General features: G+C 39.2%; 2 protein-coding genes across 2 annotated transcripts in view; one reads left to right on the top strand and one right to left on the bottom strand.

Moving 5' to 3' along the window:
* The first annotated feature begins 233 nt into the window (after window positions 1-233).
* Window positions 234-14,293, top strand: PPID (peptidylprolyl isomerase D). Its single transcript, XM_011970516.1, has 10 exons — window positions 234-454; window positions 2,181-2,321; window positions 4,056-4,162; window positions 6,158-6,346; window positions 7,691-7,813; window positions 7,972-8,078; window positions 10,147-10,288; window positions 12,566-12,652; window positions 12,744-12,786; window positions 13,596-14,293. The coding sequence occupies exons 1-10, from the start codon at window positions 370-372 to the stop codon at window positions 13,682-13,684; spliced, it is 1,113 nt and encodes a 370-aa protein (XP_011825906.1). The 5' UTR covers window positions 234-369; the 3' UTR covers window positions 13,685-14,293.
* A 444-nt stretch (window positions 14,294-14,737) lies between these two features.
* The window catches only part of ETFDH (electron-transferring-flavoprotein dehydrogenase), a 42,503-nt gene continuing 37,445 nt past the window's right edge, over window positions 14,738-19,795 (bottom strand). The window contains exons 11-13 of the mRNA XM_011970517.1: window positions 17,062-17,244; window positions 16,579-16,800; window positions 14,738-15,040 (exon numbers count right to left, since the gene is read on the bottom strand). Coding sequence (XP_011825907.1) covers window positions 14,877-15,040; window positions 16,579-16,800; window positions 17,062-17,244 — 569 coding nt within the window. The 3' untranslated portion in view covers window positions 14,738-14,876. The remainder of the gene's footprint in view (window positions 15,041-16,578; window positions 16,801-17,061; window positions 17,245-19,795) is intronic.

Here is a 19,795-nt window from a genome sequence, read left to right as displayed (position 1 = left end):
GTCGGTGGCAGAGCTGACGCTAGCATGGGGCTGACTCCAAAGCTCTCCACGCCACGATGGTAGGAAAGACAACGAAACACAAGCGAGAAGAATAATGAGAACTGGGACCGTAACTTCCATGAAGTGAGAAGCCAGGAAGAGGTGGCGGAGGGTACGCGGTTCTCGCTATGAAGTCGCTCACGCGCTTTGAAACACCGCGCGGGGGAGCGGGGCGGTGTCGGAAGTCAGACCATGGCTTCCGGTCTCGCGCCGGAAGTGGCCGGTCAGCGTCGCTGCTAGTCTCCGGCGGAGACTAGCGCTCTGGAGTTTGAGGTGCCGGGCGGCAACGAGGTGCGGGAATCCTGCGTCCAAACGCGTCTGCAAGTCGAGATGTCGCATCCGTCCCCCCAAGTCAAGCCCTCCAACCCCAGTAACCCTCGAGTCTTCTTTGACGTGGACATCGGAGGGGAGCGAGGTGAGCGGAGTCTGACACTGGCGGAAAATCCCCGAGAAGGCGGGGGTTCCCTGGATTTGGGAGATTCCAAGGGTGGAAGGCGGCTCCGGCCGGTGGCTGCTCAGTGTCGCGGAGGGGATGGCTGCCTAGACTGGTCCACCGGAGCAAGCCCGGGCATCTAGGGCTAGATCGATCCAGCGCCTTTGTATGAATGCCATCGGTCGTGCGGAAGTTTCTGGAAATTTCTAGTTCGGGAATTGTGGCGTCCTTTAGGTTTGCCTCTCCTGATTTGGTTACACTTCCATGCCACCTCTGCACTACCAAGTTAGCATGAAATAAAATATTTTATGTTTGCAGTGGGACAGTTCAGAAAGCATATCCTGGGAGCGTCTGCGGGGTATATCCCAGGAACTATATTTGCCACATGAGATAATATATCAGCACGTGCTGTATTATTTATACGTTAAAGGGACCTGTTTGCTTATTGCCTTTGCTTTATTACTGATTCTTAACTTAGAGGTCCATTCAGATGGGCCAGCATTTTCTCTTAATTTGCCATTGGGAAAATGCGCTCAGCGTAGTGATGGTGTTGCCTAGGTTACATAGCCGCTCAGAAGTTCCTAAGGCCTGGTGAATTAGGGAGCGTGTTGCTTTGTAACTGGATTGGCCTTGTTCTGGAACATGTTAGAATTGCTGGCCAGGCAGTGTATTTGAATGCGTGTACAGGACACACACACGTTTACACGTACATTCAGTTTGTTGCAACTAGCTAGGGCTAGGTTTATTCTCACCTGTCTTACGTGCTGTCTAGAGGAGGAACTTTTTACAGCTTTTGCTTCAGAGGCTGCAGGAGACAGTTTGCTCAGAGCACAAAGGCTGCAGGTATACATAACACGTGGCCAGTTCACCCATCCAAAGACTGTTTAATTTTCTCCTGTTGGTTGCTTGGTGATTGGAGATTCTCAGTACCTCTTGAAGAAATTATTCAGGATTTAAAACTATTTGTATTGAATGATATCTCTTACATGGTGCTAATCTTTTGGCTACCATAATTGGTTATGATCCTTGGTATGATGTTTCAAATCTGTTTACATACCTGTATGACAGTAGGTAGACTAAATTTGAATTTTAGAAAAATGACAATAAGATTCACTAATTCTACTATTAATTATATTCAAAGGAAATGAAGTTTGTATGTCAAAGAGGTATCTGCACTATTATAACATTATTCCTGATAGCCAAGACAATGGAATCAAACTAGGTTTCCATCTACAGATGGATTTTTTTTAATGTGGTATATGTGCATAATGGAGTACTAGTCACCCATAAAAAATAATGAAATCTTGTCACTTTTGACAATGTGAATTAATATGGAGGACATTATGTTACATGAAATAAGCTGAGCACAGGAAGACAAGTAACTGCATGATCTCACTTACATGTGGTTTCTAAAAAGCTGACCTTGAAGTAGAGAATGGAATGATGGATTTCAGGGGTTGGGTAGATGGTGATCACAAGAGACCTAATTTCAGTTAGAAAGGGGGAATAAATTCAAGAGATCTACTGTATAACATAATGACTGTAGTTAGTAACAATGTGTTGTGTTCTTGAAATTGCAAAGAAGAAAAATTACAATAAAAGGGAACTTGGTAATTCATGATTGATCTGCTACCATAATTATACCAACCTTTTTATCATTTGCCTATTTGGTTGTTTTGCATACTGACAAGATTTTCTTTTCTTTTAGTTGGTCGAATTGTCTTAGAATTGTTTGCAGATATTGTACCCAAAACTGCGGAAAATTTTCGTGCACTGTGTACAGGAGAAAAAGGCATTGGACCCACGACTGGGAAACCTCTCCATTTCAAAGGATGCCCTTTTCATCGAAGTATGTGTAAATTTTCTGAATCTTGTTATTCTTCACATAGATAAGTCCTGTTCTTTAGGAGTTAGGGAAGAAAACGCTAAGTAGGAAGTGAAGCTCAAAAAGTACTATTAGCTTCCCCATTTGAGGCAGTAACTCAGTTTCTTAAAGGTTAGGCTGTGCGAGGTGGAATTACTCATGGTACTAAGGTTTATCTATAGAGAAATGGACTCCCCTGGCTTTACCCATCTTCTCATTCTTCTTCACTCTAAGATGATTTGATGGAGAAAGGAAGGCCATAGTCAGCCGACCTTAGGTAGCTTCATTGCCTGGTAACAAAAAAGTTATGTGTAATTTTGGGGCATGAGTGCTTGGGAAGGCAGCAGATTTGAAGATTCAGTGTTTTGGGCACATGGGTGATAATGTGGTCAAAATATGCCCTTTTCTACTGCTTATCACACTTGGTAATGAATCATACTTTTGTTTAGTGATAATGGCTCTCCTAATAGACTGCATGCAGGCTGTATGGGTTCAAGAACTGTATGTTTTCACCATTTTGTTTTCAGTGTCTAGTATAGTTATTGAGTAGGAACTCAGTAAATATTTGTTTAATAAATAGGCAAATAAGCAATAATCACATGAGCAATGTTTTTTTAAACGATTTATTAAGAAAAAATTAACTTTTTAAAAAGTATTTAAACTATTTACTTTCATGTTTAATAAAAACTCAAAATATGCTAATAAACTACATGCAGAAAATATTTAACATAGCGAGTGTGAGACTGCTATCCTTAGAAAGGTCTGCCTGCAAGAGTAGCACTTGGTTGGAGTTGGGGAACTTGACACTTGAGCCATTTCCTAAATAGGGTGATTTACTCTGCCTAGTCTATTTGTACAAACATGAACGTGTGCTTTCTTTTGGGGAGTCTGGAATTTTGGTACATATTAGGTGGAGTGTGCCCAATAAATACCTTGGGTGCTGAGTGTCTAGTTGGCTTTCCTGGGCAGAGATACTGTGTACATGTTGCTGCATTTTTGTTGCTGGGGGAAGTGTGTGTTCTGTGGCACTTCATGGGAGGGAGAAAGCATAAGGAAGCTTGCACATGGATTTTTCCAGATTCAGCCTGTGTCTTCGCCCTCATCATCTCACTGTGTATTGTTACCACTGTGATCCCACCAAATACTGATTTGTGTGAGCTCTAGGGTTCTCTGAACATGAAAGCAGTCTTAGTAACCTTTGACACAAAGTGATATATTTGCTGAAAATTTTCCATTAGGGCAGTACAAATCTACTGGGAATAATTGGTCTTTATTCAGCAGACATTGTTGAGTAACTAGTATGTGTACGTGCACATAGTTACGAGGATGTAAAACAATACAGTTGGTGTACTTAAGGACATCATTGTTTGCTGGAAGGGGCAGATCATAATGCCGTATGTTATGTAGGCAGAGTCAAGATACTGTGGGAGAAAAATTAGGACATAGAGCTTTGGGATTTCAGTGACGGTTTGATAGGGGAGGTATCATTTGAACCGATTTTCTGAATGTTAGCGGGGATCAGGCAGGGAAAGTAGGTTGGATTCAGACGGTGAAAAGCGTGACCCATTTGAAATTGCGGGGACGGGTGGGGAAGGGCAGACAGGAGAGTGACATGACTAGAGTAATGCACTAGAAAGTTGTGTTACACACATATCCATTAGTAAGCATTGCTAAAGGCATCCATGTCTCAGTCACTAATAGCCATTTCCTTTTTTGTAGTTATTAAGAAATTTATGATTCAGGGTGGAGACTTCTCAAATCAGAATGGGACAGGTGGAGAAAGTATTTATGGTGAAAAATTTGAAGATGAAAATTTCCACTATAAGGTAAAGTAGAGAACATGCATGTTATTGCTGATAAAAAGATCATTATATATCTGGAATACTTGTTGGATTAAGACATCAAAAAATGTCTCAAGTGTGCTTAGATTCTCCCATTTCTTGTAAAAGGAATCACTTTTGTAAATAACGGTTCTTTAATATGGAAAAGTTTTCATGCAGTAAAGATTTTATTTAGCATTATTTCATTGTGATCCAGTTTTTATATGCTTCAGTTAAGCCAATGAGTTTTTACATGCGACCAGCATCTGGCAAAATTGTTTCCAGGAAAAATGTTTTCGTTGTTGGAAGGATGGTAACGTGTGCATCTTTATCCTTGAATTTGAAGAGCAACAAAACCATCACTAATATCCAGGATGTCAGGGGATTTGCACAATAGTAGATGTAGTTAAATGTCCAATCTCCTAAAGGACTTTAGTGGTGCCTGTGCCTTCTTATCTTGATTGTCCCAAGATGTAATGGGGGTATATTGCATCATTCAAGTTATAAGAATGGACATGTAAATACAAAAGTAAAGTGATATTTTTAGAAATAAGAAATATGAGCAAGGTTATTAGGATAATTTGAAAAAATGTCATCAGTCTTCCTGCCAGTGTCTATTGAGACTACAATTCTATGTGCAGCACTATCACTGGCACCAAAGGTTTATAAAAATGAAAGGCCTTGATGTCAAGGAATTTATAATCCTACCTCAGAGACAAGATTAAGATGCATGGAACTACTGGAGGATAATAGTATATAAATAAATGCTAAATTGATTGAATAACCTTGCTTGTATGACATTGCTAATACATACTGTCTGTATACTGTAGGAGAAAGATGTGATTAATGCAGTCTGAATTATTATGGAAGTCATTGAGGAGGAATGACTGGCTACATAGGCTGTGCAGACTGGGTCTTGCAAGGTGGCAACGTGGCTGAAATTTGGTTAGGCAGGAACCGTAGTATTGATGCAGAATTTAAAAAGGGACGTGGGTGAGGAAAGACACGTCAAGGAAATAAAGTTCTAGTTACTGTTGTACCAAAGGAAGCTACCAGAAGGATGAAAACTAAAGGTTATGTGATGATCAGGTTGATATAGAGAAAAAGGGCCTATAGACAAGATACATGGTTCTTGCTTTCTATAAACTTGGTGGCCTTAAAATCTGAATTTGATTTAGATTGAGGGGAGTAAAAGGCATTTTGGTGGGGTGGGGGGCGGGTGTCGTGAGACATTATATAACATGTTACGGTGCGTGCACCAACAAGGAATACATTTAGAAAGCCTAGGAGATAAAGTGAAAAGGTTCAGAAATTGGGTTTCATAGATGCTTTGACAGTATTATGCTAAGGTAGAATTTTGATTTCAAGATGCATGTAGCAGTTTCTTTTGAGCACTCTCTGAAGAGTTGATTCATCTGGGATGAAAACCTAATCCAAATCCTGTATGATTTGGATTCTTTTGAGATTAGGAAAGTATCAAACTGAATGTCTTGGGTAAATTCAATATCCCATTACTGTTCCCAGTTTATTGATACGTAAAGGAAAACTCATACTGTAGGCATATTTATGAATTTGGAAGACTATTCAGATCTTCCCAGAAAAAAAGAGCATTCATCATAAAAAGGGCAAAATATATGACAAGAGTTTCATAATGCTGCATCTTCATTTTAAAGGTGAAGTATAAGTATCTTCTCATGGCCGGTTTAGAAATAAGCTTCCCCTGGACTATTGTTTCTGTCACCTATTTACTTTGATAAGGTTTTTTAAAGTTTAAAAAGTGATTAAGTGTGCCCCATGTTTTGTGAATTAAAGGTTGCAGTTTATAAAAAAAAGTAATTAAAAATGTCATAAGTGAAAAGTAAAAGAGAGTACAGTTTGATCTAAATGGTAGTATAGTGCACCTCAGTTTTAAGTTCAGTAAAAGAACAGTTCAGACTAACACACGATTCAGAAAGAACACATCTAACCTTGGTTTTCTTTTAATGATTTTTATTTCTACAGCATGATCGGGAGGGTTTACTGAGCATGGCAAATGCAGGCCGCAACACAAATGGTTCTCAGTTTTTTATCACAACAGTCCCAACTCCTCATTTGGATGGGAAACATGTGGTGTTTGGCCAAGTAATTAAAGGAATAGGAGTGACAAGGATATTGGAAAATGTGGAAGTGAAAGGTGAAAAACCTGCTAAAGTAAGTAAAAGTTACAGTGAAACGCACTTATTATCTTAGTTGCTATCTTTTTTTTTTTTTTTTTTTTTTTGAGGTGGAGTCTCGCTCTGTTACAGGCTGGAGTGCAGTGGTGCAATCTCAGCTCACTGCAGCCTCTGCCTCCTGGGCTTAAGCTATTCTCCTGCCTCAGCCTCCAGAGTAGCAGGGATTACAGGTGCACGCTACCACACCTGGCTAATTTTTTTTGTATTTTTAATAGAGACGGGGTTTCACCATGTTGGCCAGGCTGGTCTCGAACTCCTGACCTTGTGATCCGCCCACCTCGGCCTCCCAAAGTGCCGGGATTACAGGCATGAGCCACCGTGCCCAGCTTATTAGTTGCGATATTAAAGAAATGTAAGTAAAAGGATCAGTGATTATTAGCTGGAAAAATGTTACAATAATTTTGGGTATAGGAGCCTGGATCTGCCACTTTTTTTTTTTTTTTTTTTTTTTACTTTTCTGCAATGGGAAAGACAATTAGGGTAGTTTTAAAGGAGATTTTTATTATTTCAACTTTCTTTTGGTTATCTTTGCTAGTTTACGTTAAGCCTTCTTATACCTGCAAAACTTTTGAGTCGGTATGTATAGTAGTACATAGCAGCATGAGGATAATAAACCTAAAATCTTGTCTGGATTGTAGCATTAACTAGAGGCATGGCCTTGACCTCGTTACTTAACTTTTCCACACCTGTTTTCTCCTGTCTAAATTATTTATGGGTTTAGACTAGATTATCTCTGAAGACCCTTGTGTACTTAATGTCTGTGAATCAAAATGACCTTAATATTGGCTGGGCATGATAGCTTATGCTTGTAATCCCAGCACTTTGGGAGGCTGAGGTGGGAGGATCACTTGAGACCAGGAGTTGGAAACCAGCTTTGGCAACATAGTGAGAAGTTGTCTCTTAAAAAATAAAAAAGAAAAAGAAAAACCCCTAAATGACCGTAATACTACCCAGCCTAAGTGACAGGGTTGTGAGTGGTGAGTGGGAGTTGGAAGCTCAGTTACTTCGAGGAGGTAGGCTGTCACTCAGTGTGTGACGAGAATAGTAGTAAACCGGAAGCTCATGCCCCACCTGATGCCATTTACATAGACAGTGATAAAATTGCCAATTTATTCTGTGTTTATTGAGCTCCTAAGTAGCAGTAAAACGCTTATGTAAATGTAACATTGTCATATTAGTTGGAATGTATAAAACAGCATTATAGTAAATAAATGAGCCTCCTCACATAAATCTGTGGACAGTGTTGCACTGACTTCAGCTGTATAACTTATCTCTCATTACTATGATAGTGCACTTCTACAATTTAGGGTTATTTTTACAGTTGTGCATTATTGCAGAATGTGGAGAATTGAAGGAAGGAGATGACTGGGGAATATTCCCAAAAGATGGCTCTGGCGACAGTCATCCAGATTTCCCTGAGGATGCGGATGTAGATTTAAAAGACGTGAGTACTTGCAGATTAGTCAAACTTTAATTACTTTAGTAAGTGAAAATATTTAGTACTAAAAGTTTGAGTTTTTGTTTCAGTCTCTCATATGATAGAATCTAGCATTAATCTATATTACTTACTAAAATCCAACATTTTTGTATTTTTTTATACAGGTAGATAAAATTTTATTAATAACAGAAGACTTAAAAAATATTGGAAATACTTTTTTCAAATCCCAGAACTGGGAGATGGCCATTAAAAAATATGCAAAAGTTTTAAGGTAATATTATTTCTATCAAATTATTTTTAAGAAATTATAAATTGAATTATAAACTAAAATTAAGAATTGCTCATTATATTTTTTCAAATTACTTGTTGAATAAGCAGTTGTATTGAAATAGTTGCATTTCCTTTTTTTCCCCTCAGCTTATTTTGAGAAATTTCAAAAGACAAGTTGAAAGAGTAGTACATAATTATTCATATGTTTTACTTACATTCACCAGTTTTTAACTTTTGCTGTTTGTTTTTACAGAACTGTTTTAATAGGAAGTTGTTGATACTGTGATACTTTACCCTAAGTATTTCAGCATGTATTTCCTAAGAAACAAAGACATTCTACATGAGTTCAATACCATTAAAACACCCCAAAGTAATATTGATAGGTAATATCAATCCATATTTAGGCTGGGCATGGTGGCTCACGCCTATAATCCCAGCACTTTGGGAGGCCAAGATGGGTGGATCACCTGAGGTCAGGAGTTGGAGACCAGCCTGCCCAATATGGTGAAATCCCGTCTCTACTAAAAGTACAAAAATTAGCTGGGCATGGTGGTGCACACCTGTAATCCTAGCTACTCAGGAGGCTGAGGCACAAGAATGACTTGAACCCGGGAGGTGGAGGTTGCAGCAAGCTGAGATTATGCCACTGCACTCCAGCCTGGGTGACAGAGTGAGATTCTGTCTCAAAAAAAATAAAAAATAAAAAAGTAATCCATATTCCAGCGTCCCCAGTTGTTTCAATTTTTTAGAAAAATCCTGGGGCCAAACTAAGATTATATGTTGTATTTAGTGATAGTATCTCTTTAGTTACTTATGTTTCCCACCTCCCCTGGTTTTTTATTCATTTGCGTTTTTGTGGAGTCCAAGTCAGTTGTTTTTATAGACTTCCATCTGTATATGTTTGTTTCCTTAAGATTAGTTTGAGGTGTAATATTTTGGCAAAACGACTTAGGTGTTGTTTTGTATCACCTATGATATCACATCCTGAAGACACATTTCCCTTTGGCCTGTTTCACGTGGTTAAAGTAGTGTCAGCCAGAAGCATTTGTTATGTAGTCTGAGGTAGTACTGTGAAACTGTGTGAATATCTAGTCCCCAGCAACCTTTCACCCAGTGGATCTTGGTATCATTGAAAATCCATACCTGAATCTGTTATTATACTGATCTTCTAATTTTATCATCATACAGTTACTGACTAGCATTCTTCTGTTTGCAAGAGCCTCCTGCGTATTTTTTAAGTATCACTGTAGACCTATGGATATTTTTCTTTTTCTTTTTATAGAAACAAGGCCTCCTTATATTGCCCAGGCTGGTCTGGAACTTTTGGGCCCAAGCAATCCTCCCTCCTCAACCTCCCAAGTAGCAGGGACTAGAGGATTTCTTATGGGTAGTTTTCAGTTCTGTTTGTCAGTACACTATTACTGTCATTCTTTTTCATGCCCAAAGGGTTCCAGATTTGTTCAGTGGAAGGCCCCTTTCCTTTGGCATGTTCCTATTAGTCTGTGAGCACTTGCTTGCTTTTTTGCGCAAGATGTTCTAAGCTCATCTTGCCTTGCTTTCAGATCTGATCCAGCAGTTTTTCCAAGGACCTCTGATTTCTTTCAGAGAAAGGAAGCTTTAGAAACCAAATTCTGGGGGCCAAGTGTGCTCAGTTTCTGGGCCCTTTTCAGGGACAATGCAAAATCAACGCAATAGAGTTCTCCTTCATCTTTCCTCTATTGAATTCCCTTCTCCTATTATGAGAATCCTGGTTCCAAACATAATTATGTTGGAAAGTACATAGTGGAGACCTGAGTTTCAAAAATAGAAAAGTGTTACTAGTGCATAATTAGATTTGGGAATTGGTCTTACATTGGCCTCTTTGAACACTTTGGGGAAAAAAGTTGGAATAAAAATAATTTTTTTTTAAGCCTTCTTAAGAAAAATTTTAAAAAGTGTGATCATTAAGATTATTGATAGCATTTTTAGAGCTTTTTATATCAGAAATGACAACACTTCTGGACATACAGAAGAAGAGTAATTCCTGTTTATGTGGCCTTTCATACTGCTTTTATTAATGCGTTCTACAGATATGTGGACAGTTCAAAGGCTGTTATTGAGACAGCAGATAGAGCCAAGCTGCAACCTATAGCTTTAAGCTGTGTACTGAATATTGGTGCTTGTAAACTGAAGATGTCAAATTGGCAGGGAGCAATTGACAGTTGTTTGGAGGTAAGTCTGTTTAATCTTGAACTTTTTGAGTAAGTTGGATTAAGACTTAGTTTGAATAGTAGCAATTTTTATATATATTAATATATCTTATTGCATAGGACCTATTGAGGCTTAAGAAAACATTTTGTTTCTAAATATTTTGGACCCTCAATTCTTTCCCTGCATTCATTTTGCTTATAACTGTCACTCAACAGCCATGAAGATCCTTGCCTTTTTTTCTCGAAGCACATATATCAGCTCATGTATTTACTTAAGAGCACCTATTATATGTTGGGCATTGGAAGACAAAGTTAGGAATGATTAAGAATGTGGGTTATGGAGTCAGTCAGGTGTGGCTTTTTTTCTTCTTTTTCTTCTTCTTCTTTTTTTTTTTTTTTTTCAGTTTCACTTGTCACCCAGGCTGGAGTGCAGTGGGCAATCTTCGGCTCACTGCAACCTCTGCCTCCCGGGTTCAAGTGATTCTCCTGTCTCATCCTCCCGAGTAGCTGGGATTATAGGCTCATGCCACCATGCCCAGATAATTTTTGTATTTTTAGTAGAGACAGGGTTTCACCATGTTGGCCAGGCTGGTCTCAATCTCCTGATCTCAGGTGATCCACCCGCCTCAGCCTCCCAAAGTGCTGGGATTACAGGTGTGAGCTACCATGGAGTAGTTATAGAAAGTTATATAACATAATGTAAGGCATTTAGTGTAGTGCCTGGCACATTTTAAGCACCTAACAGAGATGAGTTATTTTATTTAAAAGATCCATACCCTCAAGAAGCTTAATAAGTGATTCAGTTTCAATTTAGGTTCATCAGGACTTGTGTATGGAGAATGGGTTCTATTGGAACAGGTCATTTATCTTTAGGAGGGCCATCCAGGTATGCTAACTGATAAAGCTAGAAAGGTGGCAGTTTTACCTTCCTCAAATAGAGCAATTATGACTCTCTTCCCTGTTGTACAGTTTGAAAAGTTTTCCAAATGAAACATTTTAAGAATTTTACATATTAAGCCATGTACCTAGACTAGCTATGCTCAGAGCAAGTAGAACTAAAATGAGATCCTAATTTGGTAGAGTAGATGACATAAGGGATAGGAGTATATTTAGAAGGGAGCATACAACAGAGGAAAAAACTTATCAAAAGAAAAGATGGGTCTTCACTCTGGGTTTCTTTTTTGTTTGTTTTTTTTGCTCTGTCACCCATGCTGGAGTGTAGTGGTGCAATCAAAGCTCACTGCAGCCTCAACCTCCTGGGCTCGGGTGATCCTCCCACCTCAGCCTCCTAACTAGCTGGGACTACAGGCACTTGTCACCATACCCCGCTGAGTTTTAAATTTTTTGTAGGATGGGTTTTTGCCATGTTGCCCAGGCTGGTCTTTTAACTCCTGGGCTCAAGCTGTCCACCCACCTTGGCCTCCTAAAGTGCTGGGATTACAGTTAAGAGCCTCTGTGCCCAGCCCGGATCTCTTTTTGACCTGTGGGGCAGATAATAAAATCTAAGTATGGGCCGTTAAAAGATGTTACATAAACAAAAGATAATTTTAAAATGTTTGTTCTAGGGGAGAGACCTGATGCATAAAGTCTCTTAGGTTAAAAGACCTTTTGTAAGAAAAAACCTAGGTTGGGTATGGTGGTTCATGCTTGTAATTCCAGCACTTAGGGAGGCCGCGGCGGGTGGATTGCTTGATCCCAGGAGGTTGAAACCAGCCTGAGCAACATGGTGAAACCCTGTCTTAAAAAAAAAAAAAAAAAATTAACCTGGTGTGATGGCACATACCTGTAGTCCCAGCTACTCGGAGGCTGAGGTGGGAGAAGCACTTGAGCTTGGGAGGTTGAGGCAGCAGTGAGCTGTGATCAGGCCACTGTACTCCAGCCAGGGTCACAGAGGTGAGACCTTGTCTTTAAAAAAAAAAAGTTTATAACTTAACAGTTATTAAGTTATTAATGTTCCTAAAAAACTTATAATTCAAGTAAAAAGTATATACAAATTTTTCTTCAAAATGATTTTCTCTCATAAGTGTTAGTTCAGGCCTATTTGGGAGATTGAAACCACAGTGTGGGGAGCATACTGGAAACTGGTAGAGAAATGTCTTTCTCCCCCATGTCCATTCAGTGCCCTCTGCTGACAAAACTTACTGCCCACTGGCAGAGGAGAGCTATTTGCAGGTTTCAGCTCTTTTCACAGAGCAGTGAAGGATGGGTTTGGAGTTGATAGGCAATGAATTGAAATCTGGCATATAAGCTTAATACGTAATACTTTGATATAAATACTAGCTTTATACCTTTTTTGTAGGCTCTTGAAATAGACCCATCAAATACCAAAGCATTGTACCGCAGAGCTCAAGGATGGCAAGGATTAAAAGAATATGATCAAGCATTGGTAAATCTTGTTCCAAATGTTTAATTTTTTAAAATAGACAACTACCTTTATAAATCATACACCTAACTTAAATGTTTTTTTCCAATTAAAGGCTGATCTTAAGAAAGCACAGGAGATAGCACCAGAAGATAAAGGTAAGTTGGCAGCTTGTGTAGTGAAAGTTAGTTTTGTTATTTAAAAATGTATCCTCAGGAACCATTGTTCACTTTGCCAGATTTTAGATGTTTGTTCAAAAGATATTACAGAATGCCTGCTGTTGGGCCAGGTGTTATCATACAGCAATGAACAAGACAGTCAAAGTCCCTGTCCTCAAAGAGCTTACATTCTACTCCCGCTCAAGAATATACTAGTTTTTCACGTTATTTGTTCTTCAAGTTATCATCTCTGTAGTTTTTTATATGTCTAAATACTGTTTGTCTTATGGTATCCTTTGAGACTCTGTTCCTATTCTGGTTCTTCTAGTCGAGAGCTCAGCATCGCAAGACACAGTATTCATGGTAAATTTAACATTTGGGACCATTTTTCAAGCTGAATGTAGCCAGAACCTTAGTACTGAAGTACTGGTTATATGTTTTAGGAAACTATGACAAAAATAAGCTTGTTTTTCAAATAAACCAACTATGAATAGTGACACTAGATCTGGATATTACAAAATGTCTTTGGTCTCTTATTACTAAAATGAAACAAGGGAAGCAGTTACTCTTCCCTAATGTAGAGGGAGAAGGCAAGTCTTGATATGCTTGAGTTCTCTCAGTTGACAGTCCTCTAAAATTACGTTTCATTTCTGTTGTTTGTGAGATTGCTCAGATTTTCTGTTACTAGGGCTTACTTACTTTATGGAGAAGTTTTTTCAAGGGGTAGTTAACATTAAAACAGTTTGTTAGTCACCATAATTTTTTTGGATATTTTGAGAAATAACTCACATTGCATATTTATTTTACAGCTATCCAGGCAGAACTGCTGAAAGTCAAACAAAAGATAAAGGCACAGAAAGATAAAGAGAAGGCAGTATATGCAAAAATGTTTGCTTAGAAAGGATTCAGTTTTGCTTATTGTGTGTTGATTGTGTAAATGCAATAAGAAAATGTAAAGGTTTTTGTCTGTTAATATGATCCCTAATGTGTTTCTTTTGACACCTTAGTTCCTCATTGTTTACAGTTTAGGAGTACTGATAGGGGTTCATGCTGAATAAACGTGTCACAATACAGTCAGTAAAGTGGTTTTGTTTGTTTCTTTGAGGTGGAGTCTTGTTCTGTCACCCAGGCTGGAGTGCAGTGGCGCGCTCTCAGCTCACTGCATCCTCTGCCTCCCGGGTTCAAGTGATTCTCCTGCCTCAGCTTCCCAAGTAGCTGGGATTACAAGCATATGCCACCACTCCCAGCTAATTTTTGTATTTTTAGTAGAGACAGGGTTTCACCATATTGGTCACGTCACGCTGGTCTTGAACTCCTGACCTCGTGATCTGCCCCTGCCTTGGCCTCCCAAAGTGCTGGGATTACAGGTGTGAGCCACTGTGCCCGACCAAGTAAAATGTTTTTTAAAATGGTTATCTGCATTATTCATAAAGGATAATGGTGTCCAGTCTTTTTAAACTTGTAAAGACACATCTTATTGAATAAAGAGATGACAGTTTAGTTTGTATATTGTTTCCTTCAATTCTTTGATGTATCTGTGGTTGGATGATGCTAAGTTTTCATGCTTATAGATAATACGCACACACACAAACACACAAACTTGTTCAGGGATGGGCATACTTTTTTGCAAGGGCCAGATCATAAAGTTTTTAGGCTTTGTGGACCATGTAATCTGTCATACCCACTCAGTTCTGTGGTTGTAACTCAAAATCAGCCATAGACAATGTGTAACCAATGGGTATGGCTGTGTTTCAATAAAACTTTGGTCTACAATATATATTGATTTTTATATTTGAATACTTAACATTGGCAAGTCAAATGTAAAGTCCAGTAGTGAATTTTGCTCTTGGTACTGAATCTCTGAAGAACTGAAGAGGTAGGAAGATGCTGCATTCTTATAAAGTTTATTTAAAAGAAATACTCATAATTTTTTTATGGGACAATCTTAGACATAGTATAAAATTTTTATTTCATAATCATTCTGTGTATATTCTGTTCAGTACTATGCAGAAAGACATTTTGACATCTGTTAATCTCTAAACATTTTAAAGTTAGCTTGCCATACTTTAAAGAAACTGGTTAGCTGCAGTTTACATTCCATTGTAAGCAGGTCCTCCTCCACCTTCAGGTACCACCCAGTTAATATTCTGACTTGGATCTTTAATATCACATGTTTTACAGTGCACACAGTTCTGAGCATTTATCTGTAACCGAAATCCATCACCTTGTTCCACAGGTACAAATTCATAAACTCCTGAAAAGTAAAAATAAATCATATTGAAGTGCCTAACTTTAAAAATGTTTTAAATTCAAAAATAGAAATTTGAAGAAAGAGTAGCCACAGAAACCTTAAAGGTTGCTTTCTGAATGCTGACCCATAGAGAGTATTATGAAGACCTTGGTGCATTGCCGTTGATGTGAGTAGAAATTACATGTACATAATAAAAGGAGGTACAGCAGTACTCGGCTGAGTTGTCTCACTATCAAGGGTACTCGACACTCAGTGTTTGAGTTCCACACAACCTCGAAGTTCTCCCTTATTCACAGTTGTCCTCTCTCCACAGAGGACAAGTTCCAAGATCCCCAGTAGACACCTGAAACTTCAGGTAGTACCCAACTTAACGCTGTCATTCAGAAGACATTTCTGTTCATGTATTTCACCCACAAATGTGATGCCTTTTCCGTCTTAAGGAAGCACTTGCCACACTCTGGCCATAACTTCTACAGTTTGAGGTCCAACAGCAAAATGCACAAATTTCTTTTTCCTCTTTCACAGAAGATACAGTCTTATGTAGACCTTAGCAACCTCAGCATAGGATTTTTTTCTCTATAGAGAACTTTCTCCTTTTCACTTAAAGGAAGCACTTCATGGCATCTCTGAATTGTCAGCATCACTACTCTTGCGTTGTGGGGACATTTTTAAGAGTTACTGGACAGAAGCATGATACTGTGACAGTCAATCTGATGATAACTGAGATGGCTACCAAGTGACATAACGAATGTTATGCGTGAATATGCTGGACAAAGGGATAATTCACATCCAGGGTGGGACAAGCCAGAATGGTACACAATTTAAAACTTAACGTGTACAATTTAAGACTCAAGAATTACTTGTTTCTGGAATTTTCTTATTTTCAGACCATGGGTGCCTGGGGGTAAGAGGAGCCTGATGGTACAGCTAAAAAACCAAATTAGATCCAGTCCTTAGTAACCTCAGGGAGTTTAAAACCCACTGTAATGACACAAGTCAAAAGACCAAGTCACACTATAGCTGCTTTTGTGAATGTACTAGTTTTCAAGTATCTGAGTACTATTTTGTTCTACCATGTCATTTGAGATCTCGTTCCTACTACTGTAATTTCAGTTGAAAGCTCAGCACTAAAAGAATATTCATGGTGAATTTAAAGTTTCAGAGCATTTTTTGGACTGAATGTAACCATAATGTGTTATTCTAGCACATGCACCCAAATACGTACAGATGAGCTGCCCATACGTACAGAAATAACTTTAGTCACATGAACATGCAAAGAGAGGTATTTCATCTTCAAGAATCTTCATCTTAGTCTGAGCGTACACAAAGGGCTTTTTTTTTTTTTTTTTTTGAGAAATGTCATCTGAACTAGGCTTAACAAAACCAGTAGTTAAAAGTATAAGTTTCCTAAAGGAAGCCGGAGGAAGTCATTTACAATTTCTAAGCAATGGAAGGAGATACAGAAATCAGTTTTTAAAAGAACAGAATCACATTACTAAAATGTTTAAAGCTAATATTTAGGAATAGATGGAAATTATTACCTGCAGGACAGAATCGCTGCTCGGGCCCATCATATATCGACAGATTTCTATTTACAGGTATACTGTCATCCCTTAAGGTTAAATGTGCCGGCTGGTCATGTTCATGATTAGTACCACTCAGAGCCACAGATGACAAGAGGTCAAAACTGATCTGTCCATCGGGTTTTGGATACTCAATAGGTGTACAATCCTTGGCTGGCTTGAGCCGTTCAAAGTCAGAACCTTCAACAATTTTGAGGGAAATGCTTAACAAAATATAATTTTGAAGTACTTTTTCTTAAGCCTATTTGTATAAAAACTTCAAAATGTTATTACACGAAAGAAATACGACTAGCCCTCAAGTAATAATATACTGTTCTTAGATACTAAATTTATAATTTCTCCAAGCAAATTTAAAACATTAAAACGATCACTTTGTCAAATTAATGGATCCCATTCATGATTGTTTAATGATCATGTTACTCATACTCTCATTTGAATTACCTTTATGTTTCAGAGTCCATGGCTCCATTCCTCTCAATATCCAGTAAAAGATTCCAGTGTAAATCATCCCTCCATATACACCCAGTACTCCGTGGCAAGACGGTCTTATATTTCTAACAGAATATAGCTCTTTCCATACCCAGGAGTTCTTCAAATTGTCTTCATATTCAGTTACATGGAGTCCTTTTATTGAAAACATGAAATGTTAGTGTGAAACTGCCCAAATGTGCATAAAATACGCTAAAGTATTTTGCTACTTTGATACCTAATGAATTTTTTTTTTTTTTTTTTTTGAGACAGGGTCTTGCTGTGTCACGCAGGTTGCAGTACAGCGGTGTGATCATGGCTCACTGCAACCTCCACCTCCCAGATTCAAGTCATCCTCCCACCTTAGCCTCCTGAGTAGGTGGGACTAGGGGCACATGCCACCATGCCCTGCTAATTTTTGTATTTTTGGTAGAAAGAGGGTTTTGCCATGTTGCCCAGGCTGGTCTTGAACTCCTGAGCTCAAGTGATATGCCTGCCTTGGCCTCCCAAAGTGCTGGGATCACAGGCATGAGCCACCGCACCTGGCTGATGGTGAATCTTCAGTAATTTTTAAAAACATGGTCCACACTGAAGACTCTCACGTATAAATGTTGGCATCTTCCAAAAAGACAACCATTAGATACAGATGTTATTAATAGGCAGTAAGGCATTTGATTTCTTATATTGGTAGCATGGAAAATTAGTTTAAAATTTTAGTGAAACTGAGAAGCTTTAAGATAAAAAGTTCATGCCAGGCGTGGTGGCTCAAGCCTGTAATCCCAGCACTTTGGGAGGCCGAGACGGGTGGATCACGAGGTCAGGAGATCGAGACCATCCTGGCTAACACAGTGAAACCCCGTCTCTACTAAAAATACAAAAAAGCTAGCCGGGCGAGGTGGCGGGCGCCTGTAGTTCCCAGTTACTCAGGAGGCTGAGGCAGGAGAATGGCGTAAACCCGGGAGGCAGAGCTTGCAGTGAGCTGAGATGTGGCCACTGTACTCCAGCCTGGGTGACAGAGCGAGACTCCGTCTCAAAAAAAATAAAAATAGAAATAAAAATAAAAAGTTCATGCTACCTGTAACAGTGAAAAAATTTCTTAATTTACAACTCTAAACTATTTCTACCTGCTATGGGTTGAAATATGTCCCCCAAAAAATAGGTTTTGAAGTCCTAACCTCCAGTACCTTAGACTGTGACCTTAGTAGTGGCTGTAGATACAATTAGTTAAGATGAGGCCTACTACAGTACAGTGGGTCTCTAATCCAATATGACTGGTATGCTTAGAAGAAGAGACAGAACTGGGCACAGTGGCTCTAGCCTGTAATTTCCAGCTACTTGGGAGGCCAAAGTGGGAGGGCGACTGGAGCCAAGGAATTTGAGATTGCAGAGACCGAGGATTGCACCACTGCACTCCAGCTTGGGGAACAGAGCGAGAACCTGTCTCTAAAAACAAAAACCCACCACTTCATAGAGAAAACTCAGTGCTTGCACTTAATATTTAAGAGGACAAATTGGTTCCCTTGCGGCCTTTGGTGGATTCCACATGACTTCTTTTTCCAGTTATTGTTTCCTGTTCTGACTCCACTCCCCTTTTCTTTAGGCTTTAACCCTCAATCTAGTCTTTGGTGATACACTGGCTCCAGTATTATCTATGTGTGGTACTATATGCACATGATACAGTTCAAGTATGGCTGGTGGTCCAACAAGGAATGATACTTGACAAGAAAATCAGAAAAAAACTTGTACCCAGTCCCTGCACTCCATCTCGGCTATTCCATTCTCCCTGAAGTGCCCTTTGCCCTTTCTATTTTCCACTTCATCTCCCCATGCTAGGCCTCCATTCCTACAAAGATTTGAAGGCATAACCTGGTTACATATCTCTAACTAGAGGAACATATACTGGGGATTCTAAGAAATAAGACTCATTTATCAAGTATCTATGGAGTCGCTACTGTGTGCCAGGTGTTTAGGATTCACACTAAGCAACACCCCTAGTCTCTTGGAGTTTTCATCCAAGTGGCAGAAGATAAAAAGGTGATAAATAAGTAAATGATACAATGTACCAAAAGGTGGAAAATGTGCTAGAAAAGGCCATTCAAGGGGAACTGGGTGGGTGTGCGCTGTGTGTTGTGCGTTAATTGGTGTGGTCAAGGCAGAACCACTGTGAGTGCTACTTAAACAAAGGCAAAGAGAACAAAGGAGCCAGCCGTGACCAAAGACCATTAGATGGGAGTGCTTGGCATGTTCCGGGAACTGTAAAGAAGCCAGTGTGGCTGGAGTTGGTAAAGGGTCTTTTTAGGTTAAAGGTTTACTGAGGTATAAGTGCTGGCTGTTTCTCTCCACCACAGCAGAAGAGTCATATACCTATACTTACAAAGCTTGCTGAAGAATAGGTAGCTAATTCTGCCTTCTGCAAAGATGTTCTATTGATACTTTAGTATTTGGGAGGTATCTTAATTGTGTATATTACATGTATGCAATATAAATATGTGTGCAATATAAATGCAGTACTTTCATATTTGTAATAGTTTCTAACTATGTGGGACACTACTGGTACTTCTTTTTTGTGTGGGGGGGATGGAGTTTTGCTCTAGTTGCCCAGGCTGGAGTGCAATGGCATGATCTCAGCTCACTGCAACCTCCACCTCCCAGGTTCAAGCGATTCTCCTGCCTCAGCCTCCCAAGTAGCTGGGATTACAGGCACCTG

This window comes from Mandrillus leucophaeus, unplaced genomic scaffold (genome assembly GCF_000951045.1).
Source record: "Mandrillus leucophaeus isolate KB7577 unplaced genomic scaffold, Mleu.le_1.0 Scaffold95, whole genome shotgun sequence".
Taxonomy (NCBI): Eukaryota; Metazoa; Chordata; class Mammalia; order Primates; family Cercopithecidae; genus Mandrillus; species Mandrillus leucophaeus.
The sequence above is the reverse complement of the archived record's forward strand: the minus strand, read 5'-3'. Positions and strand labels throughout refer to the sequence as shown.